Source organism: Somniosus microcephalus, chromosome 12 (genome assembly GCF_052327205.1).
Source record: "Somniosus microcephalus isolate GS21.2 chromosome 12, FLI_Smic_1.0, whole genome shotgun sequence".
Lineage (NCBI taxonomy): Eukaryota > Metazoa > Chordata > Chondrichthyes > Squaliformes > Somniosidae > Somniosus > Somniosus microcephalus.
In genome coordinates this window covers 217,807,270-217,820,016 of record NC_140998.1, presented here as the reverse complement: position 1 = coordinate 217,820,016, position 12,747 = coordinate 217,807,270, and the positions used below count along the sequence as shown (strand labels likewise).

Below are 12,747 nucleotides of genomic sequence, written 5' to 3'. Positions count from 1 at the left end.
GAGGTGGCCGATGGAAAGAGGGCGTCGGTATTATTGAATTTGATGGGCGCGAGTACGTACGGCCTATTGCGGAATTTAATTACCCCAGCTAAACCAATGGAGAAAAGTTTTGAGGAGATTGTTAATACCTTACAGGAACACCTAAACCCTACACCGCTGCTGATAGCAGAAAGATTCAGGTTCCATAAAAGAAACCAGCACAAAGATGAGAGCAATGCTGACTATCTTACGGAACTACGCAAGTTATCGAAGCACTGCCAGTTCGGAGCAGGACTGGCAGATACCTTACGGGATAAGTTTGTCGGCGGGCTCCAGAGTGAAGGAACCCAGAAACGACTACTTTCAAAAAAGGACCTGACGCTAGAACAGGCTTTCAGCGTGGCAGTATCCTACGAAGCAGCAGCACGGGGAGCTGTGGAAATACAACAGAAACCACAAGAATACAGCGTTAACGAAATGACGTATGGAGCAGAAAAGTGCTATCGCTGCAGCAGAACAACCCATGAGCAGAAGGACTGCTGCTTTAAGGACAAAGTATGCAGGCAATGCGGAAAAATGGGACACATAGCAAGAGTCTGCAGGTCAGGAAAGAAAACCAACACGACAAGAACTACTAAGGAACAGTACAGGAAAGTAAAGAAACTGACAGACAGTAGTTCGGAAGATCAGGAGAGTGATAAGGACTCCGGGAGCAGGAGACTAAGTTGTCTAAAGTTACACAACGTGATCGCAAAGGAAGATCACCGAACCATTTGGGTCACCCTCATGATAGCAGGGTCCCCAGTAAAGATGGAATTGGACACAGGATCAGCCCTAACTGTCATGAATCGACGAGACTATGAGCGACTATTCTCACACATACCCTTAAAGGACACGTCCATTGTATTGAAGACATACACGGGGCAAAAGTCTACCCCAGAGGAAAAATAAGGGTGCCAGTTAAATATAACAGCAAGGAAACACAGAAACTATATATGTATATACTACGAGATGGAGGACCACCATTATTGGGACGTGAATGGATCCGAAGACTACAATTGGATTGGCATTCCATTCTGGCGCTAACTGTGACTGACAAAAAAGATGATGATGTCGCACCTGGACGTCTGTCACAAATTCTATCTGTCACCCAAGAGGTGTTCCAACAAGGACTTGGGACTCTAAAAGGAGTAAAGGCAACCTAAAAGATTGAGGATAACGCAAACCCAAAATTTTTCAAGGCCAGACCGGTGCCATACGCGATCCGCCCAGCCATTGAAGCTGAACTGGAGAGTCTGGAGCGTTCGGGGGTGCTGTCCAAGGTGGACTGGAGCGAGTGGGCCCCACCCATCGTTCCTGTAATGAAGAAAGCATTGAGCAGCACGCCTGGGGAGCCAAAGAAGGTTTGCATCTGTGGGGCCTTCAAGGTGACTGTGAACCCAGTCCTGCACACAGTACAGTATCCACTTCCGCGGATAGAAGATATTTTCGCCTCACTATCTGGAGGCAAACGTTTTACAAAGATTGATCTGGCCCAAGCGTATCTACAAATGGAGGTGGAAGAAGCATCTAGAAAATACCTCACGATAAACACTCACAAAGGCCTTTACCAGTACAATCGACTGATATTCGGGGTAGCATCGGCCCCGGCTATTTGGCAGAGGGCAATGGAACAAGTCCTGCAAGGGATCCCGGGGACCCAGTGTTATTTGGACGACATCCTGGTTACGGGCGAAAATGACAATGAACACCTTGCCAACCTGGAGCAGGTGCTCACGAGATTACAGGAATATGGGCTACGAGCCAACCGCCCCAAATGCGAGTTCTTCAGGAGACAAATCTCGTATTGTGGCCACATGATTGATGAGGAAGGGTTGCATAAGTCGCCGGACAAGATTGAGGCTGTAGTCAAGGCTCCAGCACCGGAAAATGTGTCGCAACTGAGGTCGTTCCTCGGGTTGGTGAAATACTACCATAAGTTCTTGCCGAATTTATCTACAATTCTGCACCCACTGAACGCCCTGCTGCAAACTGGAGTGACATGGAAATGGAGTGATGAGTGTAAGCGTGCCTTTCAGGAATGTAAATGCCTAATCACTTCAAAAGAAGTATTGGCCCACTACAACCCAACACTACCGATTCGGTTGGCATGTGATGCGTCACCCTACGGCATTGGAGCGGTACTGTCACACAAATTCCGTGACGGTTCAGAGAGGCCAATAGCCTTTGCGTCGCGCTCGCTAACCTCAGCCGAGCGTAACTATGCCCAGATTGACAGGGAGGCCCTCAGCCTGGTGTGGGGGGTGAAGAAGTTCAATCACTATCTGCACGGGCAGAAATTCACCCTACTGACTGATCATCAGCCCCTGGTCTCCATTTTTAACCCAAAGAAGGGCGTTCCGGTGATGACGGCGCAACGGCTGCAAAGATGGTCCCTTTTTCTAGGGGCACATCAGTACGACATAGAGTACAAGGGTACGAAACAGCATGGAAATGCTGATGGGCTGTCGCGCCTACCGTTGCCTATGGTAGAAGAAACACCGGCAGTGGACCCTGTTGAGATATTCCATGCGACCATAGTCGAATGTTTGCCTGTTACAAACTCGAGTATAGAGAAGGAAACCTGAAATGACCCGACACTCTCTCCGGTCTACGATTTGACGGTGAAGGGATGGCCAGCACATGGCGACTCACTGTTGCCAGCGTTCTCACCAAGGAGAGAACAGCTGTCAGTGTGCCGGGGAACCTTGATGTTTGGATCCCGAGTGGTAATTCCACCCAAGTTGAGAGAAAGAGTGCTCAATGAGCTTCATGAGGGTCATCTGGGAGGGGTAAAAATGAAGAGCCTAGCCAGGGCGTTTGTGTGGTGGCCGGGAATCGATAAAGAAATCGAGGATATGACCAAGAGATGCACAGGATGCCAGAAGGTCCAAAACGCTCCACCACAGGCCCCGCTACATCCATGGGAGTGGCCCTCATCCCCATGGCAACGGGTACACATTGATTTTGCTTGTCCATTTATGGATTCAATGTTTCTAATCGCCGTGGACGCCCATTCGAAATGGCCAGAGGTCATTAAAATGTCCTCCACCACCACGGAGAAAACTATTGCAGTCCTAAGGACCATCTTCACCAGGAATGGGTTGCCAGAACAGATTTGCTCCGACAATGGGCCACAGTTTATGTCGGAGGATTTCCGGAGGTTCCTGAAGAATAATGGGGTGAAACATTACACATCTGCCCCATATCATCCAGCCACAAATGGATTGGCTGAGAGGTTTGTTCAGGCCTTTAAAAAGGCCATAAAGGCAATGTATAATGACGACATACCACTACAACACAAGGTAGATAGTTTCTTGTTTGCTTACCGGAATGCGACACATGCAGTAACCAACCAAGCTCCAGCCGTACTGTTCTTCAACCGAAGGCTAAGATGTCGCCTGGATTTGCTCAAACCAAACATAAGACGAGATGTTGAGGATAAGCAATTCAAGCACAAAAATGAGAAGCCAACCCGGAGCTTCAAGGTAGGGCAACCAGTCTTGGCCCGCGACTACCGAACAGAAAAATGGCAGCCAGGGATGATATGCACACAGCAGGGACCACTAATGTACACAGTGGACGTTGGAGAGAGCATTGTGAGGCGCCATGCTGACCAGATTCTAGAGTCACAGGAACAAGCCAAACCCGTGCCACGAGAAGGTGTACCTGGTAATCAACCTGAAGTACAGATTGCGTCTACCTCAGAAGCAGTGGTATTGGAAGCTGACGAACCAACCAGTGACCATGAACCAGAATCAGCTTCGCCGCAAGAACAGGATACTCGAGAAAGGCGCTATCCAGTCAGGATCAGGAAGCCTCCTCAAAGACTGAACTTACAAATGATTATTTCAGTTGATGTATATAATATCCAGAAAGTTGTAATTAGTTATTATTTAGTTTTTAAATGAATGTTATGTACTGTTTATCTAAAAGGGGAGGAATTGTTGTGTATGTACCTTTAAGGGCAGCACGGTGGCATAATGGTTAGCACTGTTGCCTCACAGCGCCAGAGACCCGGGTTCGAATTCGGCCTCGGGCGACTGTCTGTGTGGAGTTTGCACATTCTCCCCGTGTTGGCGTGGGTTTTCTCCGGGTGCTCCGGTTTCCTCCCACAGTCCAAAGATGTGCGGGTTAGGTTGATTGGCTATGATAAATTGACCTTAGTGTTAGGGGGATTAAATACGTGGGGTTACAAGGATAGAGTGGGATATGTGGTGGTGTAGGGGTTACGGGGATCGGGTGGGCTATGTGTCGGTGCAGGCTCGATGGGCTGAAATGGCCTCGATCTGCACTGTGGGGTTTCTGTGATTCTGTGAACTGGTTTTAGACTGCAGTACCGGCAGTGACCACCGCTGTATAAAAGGCCCTAGCAGGCTTCTGTATTTCAGTCTGACGTTGCACTCCTGTTCAGTAAAGTACCTGTTAAACTGTTTTCCCGAAATCCGTCTATTATTGAGGCGCGGAATTTACACACTCCCAGGGCAGGTACAGCACAGGGTTAGATACAGAGTAAAGCCTCCTCGACAATGTCCGATCAAACACTCCCATGGCAGGTACAGCACGGGTTAGATAGAGATTAAAGCTCCCTCTAAACTGACCCATCAAACACTCCCAAGGCAGGTACAGCATGGATTAGATTCAGAGTAAAGCTCCCTCCACACTGTCCCAACAAACACTCCCAGGGCAGGTACAGCACGGGTTAGATATAGAGTAAAGCTCCCTCTACACTGTCCCATCAAACACTCCCAGGGCAGGTACAGCATGGGGTTAGATACAGAGTAAAGCTCCCTCTACACTGTCCCATCAAACACTCCCAGGGCAGGTATAGCATGGGTTAGATACAGAGGAAAGCTCCCTCTGCACTGTCCCATCAAACACTCCCAGGGCAGGTACAGCACGGGTTAGATAGAGATTAAAGCTCCCTCTACACTGTCCCATCATACACTCTCAGGGCAGGTACAGCATGGGTTAGATACAGAGTAAAGCTACCTCTACAATGTCCCATCAAACACTCCCAGGGTAGGTACAGCACGGGGTTAGATAGAGTAAAGCTCCCTCTACACTGTCCCATCAAACACTCCCAGGGCAGGTACAGCATGGGTTTGAAACAGATTAAAGCTCCATCTAGACTGTCCCATCAAACACTCCCAGGACAGGTACAGCATGGGTTAGATAGAGAGTAAAGCTCCCTCTAAACTGTCCCATGAAACACTCCCAGGGCAGGTACACCACGGGGTTAGATGCAGAGTAAAGCTCCCTCTACACTGTCCCATCAAACACGCCCAGGGCAGGTACAGCACGGGGTTAGATGCAGAGTAAAGCTCCCTCTACACTGTCCCATCAAACACTCCCAGGGCAGGTACAGCACGGCTTAGATACAGAGTAAAGCTCCCTCTACACCGTCCCATCAAACACTCGCAGGGCAGGTACAGCACGGGTTAGATACAGAGTAAAGCTCCCTCTACACTGTCCCATCAAACACTCCCAGGGCAGGGACAGAACGGGTTAGATACAGAGTAAAGCTCCCTCTACACTGTCCCATCAAACACTCCCAGGGCAGGTACAGCACGGGTTAGAAACAGAGTAAAGCTCCCTCTACACTGTCCCATCAAACACTCCCAGGGCAGGTACAGCACGGGTTAGATACAGAGTAAAGCTCCCTCTACACTGTCCCATCAAACACTCCCAGGGCAGGGACAGCACGGGTTAGATACAGAGTAAAGCTCCCTCTACACTGTCCCATCAAACACTCCCAGGGCAGGTACAGCACGGGTTAGATACAGAGTAAAGCTCCCTCTACACTGTCCCATCAAACACTCCCAGGGCAGGTACAGCACGGGTTAGATACAGAATAAAGCTCCCTCTACACTGTCCCCATCAAACACTCCCAGGGCAGGTACAGCACGGGTCAGATACAGAATAAAGCTTTCTCTACACTGTCCCATCAAACACTCCCAGGGCAGGTACAGCACGGGTTAGATACAGAGTAAAGCTCCCTCTACACTGTCCGATCAAACATTCCCAGGGCAGGTGCAGCACGGGATTAGATACAGAGTAAAGCTCCAGCCAGACTGTCCTCATCAAACACTCCCAGGGCAGGTACAGCATGGATTAGATACAGAGTAAAGCTCCCTCTACACTATCCCATCAAACACTCCCAGGGCAGGTAAAGCACGGGGTTAGATGCAGAGTAAAGCTCCCTCTACACTGTCCCATCAAACACTCCCAGGGCAGGGACAGAACGGGTTAGATACAGAGTAAAGCTCCCTCTACACTGTCCCATCAAACACTCCCAGGGCAGGGACAGAACGGGTTAGATACAGAGTAAAGCTCCCTCTACACTGTCCCATCAAACACTCCCAGGGCAGGGACAGAACGGGTTAGATACAGAGTAAAGCTCCCTCTACACTGTCCCATCAAACACTCCCAGGGCAGGTACAGCACGTGTTAGATACAGAGTAAAGCTCCCTCTACACTGTCCCATCAAACACTCGGAGGGCAGGTACAGCACGGGTTAGATACAGCGTAAAGCTCCCTCTACACTGTCCCATCAAACACTCCAGGGCAGGGACAGCACGGGTTAGATACAGAGTAAAGCTCCCTCTCCACTGTCCGATCAAACATTCCCAGGGCAGGTGCAGCACCGGGTTAGATACAGAGTAAAGCTCCCTCCAGACTGTCCTCATCAAACACTCCCAGGGCAGGTACAGCATGGATTAGATACAGAGTGAAGCTCCCTCTACACTGTCCCGTCAAACACACCAGGGCAGGTACAGCACGGGTTAGATACAGAGTGAAGCTCCCTCTACACTGTCCCATCAAACACTCCCAGGGCAGGTGCAGCATGGGTTAGATACAGAGTAAAGCTCCCTCTACACTGTCCCATCAATCAATCCCAGGGCAGGGACAGGACAGGGTTAGATACAGAGTAAGGCTCCCTCTACACTGTCCCATCAAACACTCCCAGGGCAGGTACAGCACGGGGTTAGATACGGAGTAAAACTCCCTCTACACTATCCCATCAAACACTCCCAGGGCAGGTATAGCACGGGCTAGATACAGAGTAAAGCTCCCTCGACAGTGCCCCATCAAACACTCCCAGGGCAGGTACAGCATGGGTTAGACACAGAGTAAATCTCCCTCTACAGTGTCGCATCAAACACTCCCAGGGCAGTTACAGCACGGGTTAGATACAGAGTAAAGCTTCCTCTACACTGTCCCATCAAACACTCCCAGGGCAGGTACAGCACGGGTTAGATACAGAGTAAAGCTCCCTCTACACTGTCCCATCAAACACTCCCAGGGCAGGTACAGCATGTGTTAGATACAGAGTTAAGCTCCCGCAACACTGTTCCATCAATCAATCCCAGGGCAGGTACAGCACGGGGTTAGATACGGAGTAAAACTCCCTCTACACTATCACCTCAAACACTCCCAGGGCAGGTACAGCACGGGCTAGATGCAGAGTAAAGCTCCCTCGACACTGCCCCATCAAACACTGCCAGGGCAGGTACAGCATGGGTTAGATACAGAGTAAATCTCCCTCTACACTCTCCCATCAAACACTCCCAGGGCAGGTACAGCACGGGTTAGATACAGAGTAAATCTCCCTCTACACTGTCGCATCAAACACTCCCAGGGCAGTTACAGCACGGGTTAGATACAGAGTAAAGCTTCCTCTGCACTGTCCCATCAAACACTCCCAGGGCAGGTACAGCACGGGTTAGATACAGAGTAAAGCTCCCTCTACACTGTCCCATCAAACACTCCCAGGGCAGGTACAGCACGGGTTAGATACAGAGTAAAGCTCCCTCTACACTGTCCCATCAAACACTCGCAGGGCAGGTACAGCATGGGTTAGATACAAAGTAAAGCTCCCTCTACACTGTCCCATCAACACTCCCAGGGCAGGTACAGCACAGGGTTAGATACAGAGTAAAGCTCCCTCTACACTGTCCCATCAAACACTCCCAGGGCAGGTACAGCACGGGATTAGATACAGAGTAAAGCTCCCTCTACACTGTCCCATCAAACACTCCCAGGGCAGGTACAGCACGGGGTTAGATACAGAGTAAAGCTCTCTCTACACTGTCCCATCAAACACTCCCAGGGCAGGTACGGCACGGGTTAGATACAGAGTAAATCTCACTCTACACTGTCCCATCAAACACTCCCAGGGCAGGTTCAGCACGGGTTAGATACAGAGTAAAGCTCCCTCTACACTGTCCCATTCAACACTCCCAGGGCAGGTACAGCACGGGTTAGATACAGAGTAAAGACCCCTCTACACTGTCCCATCACACACTGTCTCGTGGTGTTTGAGTGGGATGGCGGATTATATCCAGGTGGATTGAGTGTGGAGACATCTCTGAACACAACGGAGAGATGGGGACGTGTTGGAGGGACCGTGCTGTGGGCTCGCTCAGGTAGCTCCACGTCCGACACTCACTCTCTGGGCTGACCCGTGAAGAGTGAATCTTGGTTGAGGTGCGCGCAGATCCCGTTCCGCCAGTGAGACATCGATAGAGACAGGTCGTGGTGCTGAGGCTCACCGGGATGGAGTTGGGAGGGAGCACATTGCCTTCGAAGTTGGGTAGCTGCTGGAACATTCTGTAGGTAATCCGCAGGGCTGCCTTCTTCGTGATGACCTTGTGCGTGACGCTATCTTTTCTGTTTATGTGGTTGAAGTTGAGAACTCCCCTGGTCAAGAGGAAGAGCAGGAACCCGGCCGATGAAATCTTCATCTTCACTCCGAAGAGTCAGCCTGGAAACATCAATGAAAACCCGTGAGATTCGAGGCTGTCCAATCATAGACTGTGTCCACCCGTTTAATCTCCTCCCACAGCCCATGTACACTCTCCCCTATCACGGACTCTACCCACCCGTTTAATCTCCTCCTACAGCCCATGTACACTCTCCCCTATCACGGACTTTACCCACCCATTTAATCTCCTCTCACAGCCCATGTACACTCTCCCCTATCACGGACTCTATCCATCCATTGAATCTCCTCTCACAGCCCATGTACACTCTCCCCTATCATGGACTCTACCCACCCATTTAATCTCCTCCCACAACCCATGTACACTCTCCCCTATCATGGACTCTACCCACCCATTTAATCTCCTCCCACAGCCCATGTATACTCTCCCCTATCATGGACTCTACCCACCAATTTAATCTCCTCCCACAGCCCATGAAAACTCTCCCCTATCTTGGACTCTACCCACCCATTTAATCTCCCCCCACAGCCCATGTACACTCTCCCCTATCATGGACTCTACCCACCCATTTAATCTCCTCCCACAGCCCATGTACACTGTCCCCTATCATGGACTCTACCCACACATTTAAACTCCTCCCACAGCCCATGTACACTCTCCCCTATCATGGACTCTGCCCACCCATTTAATCTCCTCCCACAGCCCATGTACAATCTCCCCTATCACAGACTCTACCCACCCATTTAATCTCCTCCCACGGCCCATGTACACTCTCCCCTGTCATGGATTCTACCCACCCATTTAATCTCCTCCCACAGCCCATGTACACTCTCCCCTATCATGGACTCTACCCACCCATTTAATCTCCTCCCACAGCCCATGTACACTCTCCCCTATCACAGACTCTGCCCACCCATTTAATCTCCTCCCACAGCCCATGTACACTCTCCCCTATCACGGACTCTACCCACACATTTAAACTCCTCCCACAGCCCATGTACAATCTCCCCTATCACAGACTCTACCCACCCATTTAATCTCCTCCCACAGCCCATGTACACTCTCCCCTATCACGGACTCTACCCACCCATTTAATCTCCTCCCACAGCCCATGTACACTCTCCCCTATCACGGACTCTACCCACCCATTTAATCTCCTCCCACAGCCCATGTACACTCTCCCCTATCATGGAATCTCCCCACCCATTTAATCTCCTCCCACAGCCCATGTACACTCTCCCCTATCATGGACTCTATCCACCCATTTAATCTCCTCCCACAGCCCGTGTACACTCTCCCCTATCATGGACTCTACCCACCCATTTAATCTCCTCCCACAGCCCATGTACACTCTCCCCTATCACAGACTCCACCCACCCATTTAATCTCCTACCACAGCCCATGTACACTCTCCCCTATCATGGACTCTATCCACCCATTTAATCTCCTCCCAAAGCCCATGTACACTCTCCCCTATCACGGAATCTACCCACCCATTTAATCTCCTCCCACAGCCAATGGACACTCTCCCCTATCATGGACTCTCCCCACCCATTCAATCTCCTCCCACAGCCCATGGACACTCTCACCTATCACGGACTCTACCCACCCATTTAATCTCCTCCCACAGCCCATGTACACTCTCCCCTATCACGGACTTTACCCACCCATTTAATCTCCCACAGCCCATGTAGACTCTCCCCTATCATGGACTCTATCCACCCATTTAATCTCCTCCCACAGCCCATGGACACTCTGCCCCATCATGGACTCTACCCACCCATTAAATCTCCTCCCACAGCCCATGTACACTCTACCCTATCATGGACTCTACCCACCAATTTAATCTCCTCCCACAGCCCAGGTAAACTCTCCCCTATCATGGAATCTACCCGCCCATTTAATCTCCTCCCACAGCCCGTGTACACTCTCCCCTATCATGGATTCTCCCCACCCATTTAATCTCCTCTCACAGCCCATGTACACTCTCCCCCTATTATGGACTCTATCCATCCATTGAATCTCCTCTCACAGCCCATGTACACTCTCCCCTATCATGGACTCTACCCACCCATTTAATCTCCTCCCACAGCCCATGTACACTCTCCCCTATCATGGACTCTACCCACCCATTTAATCTCCTCCCACAGCCCATGTACACTCTCCCCTATCATGGACTCTACCCACCAATTTAATCTCCTCCCACAGCCCATGTAAACTCTCCCCTATCTTGGACTCTACCCACCCATTTAATCACCTCCCACAGCCCGTGTACACTCTCCCCTATCATGGACTCTCCCCACCCATTTAATCTCCTCTCACAGCCCATGTAAACTCTCCCCCTATTATGGACTCTATCCACCCATTGAATCTCCTCTCACAGCCCATGTACACTCTCCCCTATCACAGATTCTACCCACCCATTGAATCTCCTCCCACAGCCCATGTACACTCTCCCCTATCATGGATTCTACCCACCCATTGAATCTCTTCCCACAGCCCGTACAATCTCCCCTCTCATGGACTCTACCCACCCATTTAATCTCCTACCACAGCCCATGTACACTCTCCCCTATCATGGACTCTACCCACCCATTTAAACTCCTCCCACAGCCCATGTACAATCTCCCCTATCATGGACTCTACCCACCCATTTAATCTCCTCCCACAGCCCATGTACACTCTCCCCTATCATGGACTCTACCCACCCATTTAATTTCCTCCCACAGCCCATGTTAACTCTCCCCTATCATGGACTCTACCCACCCATTTAATCTCCTCCCACAGCCCATGTACAATCTCCCCTATCACGGACTCTACCCACTCATTTAATCTCCTCCCACAGCCCATGTACACTCTCCCCTATCACGGTCTCTACCCACCCATTTAATCTCCTCCCACAGCCCATGTACACTCTCCCCTATCACGGACTCTACCCACCCATTTAATATCCTCCCACCGCCCATGGACACTCTCCCCTATCATGGGCTCTACCCACCCATTTAATCTCCTCCCACAGCTCATGTACACTCTCCCCTATCATGGGCTCTACCCATCCATTTAATCTCCTCTCACAGCCCATGTACACTCTCCCCTATCATGGGCTCTACCCATCCATTTAATCGCCTCCCACAGTCCATGGACACTCTCCCCTATCACAGACTCTACGCACCCATTTAGACTCCTCCCATGCATCTGTACACTCTCCCCTATCATGGACTCTACCCACCCATTTCATCTCCTCTCACATCTCATGGACACTCTCCCCTATCATGGACTCGACCCACCCATTTATTCTCCTCCCATGCATATGTACACTCTCCCCTATCATGGACTCTACCCACCCATTTACTCTCATCCCACAGCCCATGTACACTCTCCCCTATCACAGACTCTACCCACCCATTTAATCTCCTCCCACAGCCCATGTACACTCTCCACTATCACGGACTCTACCCATCCATTTAATCATCCTCCCACAGCCGATGTACACTCTCCCCTATCAAGGACTCTACCCACCCATTTTATCTCCTCCCACAGCCAATGCACACTCTCCCCTATCACAGACTCTATCCACCCATTTAATCTCCTCCCACAGCCCATGGACACTCTCCCCTGTCATTGACTCTACCCACCCATTTAATCTCCTCTCACAGCCCATGTACACTCTCCCCCTATTATGGACTCTATCCATCCATTGAATCTCCTCTCACAGCCCATGTACACTCTCCCCTATCATGGACTCTACCCACCCATTTAATCTCCTCCCACAGCCCATGTACACTCTCCCCTATCATGGACTCTACCCACCCATTTAATCTCCTCCCACAGCCCATGTACACTCTCCCCTATCATGGACTCTACCCACCAATTTAATCTCCTCCCACAGCCCATGAAAACTCTCCCCTATCTTGGACTCTACCCACCCATTTAATCACCTCCCACAGCCCGTGTACACTCTCCCCTATCATGGACTCTCCCCACCCATTTAATCTCCTCTCAC

The 12,747-nt window shown here is 50.5% G+C and overlaps 1 protein-coding gene across 1 annotated transcript in view; it reads right to left on the bottom strand.

Annotated features, from left to right (window-relative positions):
• Positions 1 to 8,765, bottom strand: part of LOC147110121 (von Willebrand factor A domain-containing protein 7-like) — a 76,875-nt gene extending 68,110 nt beyond the window's left edge. The window contains exon 1 of the mRNA XM_086004054.1: positions 8,574 to 8,765. Within this exon, the coding sequence (XP_085860180.1) occupies positions 8,574 to 8,765 (192 nt within the window). The remainder of the gene's footprint in view (positions 1 to 8,573) is intronic.
• Between the last annotated feature and the right edge of the window lie 3,982 nt (positions 8,766 to 12,747).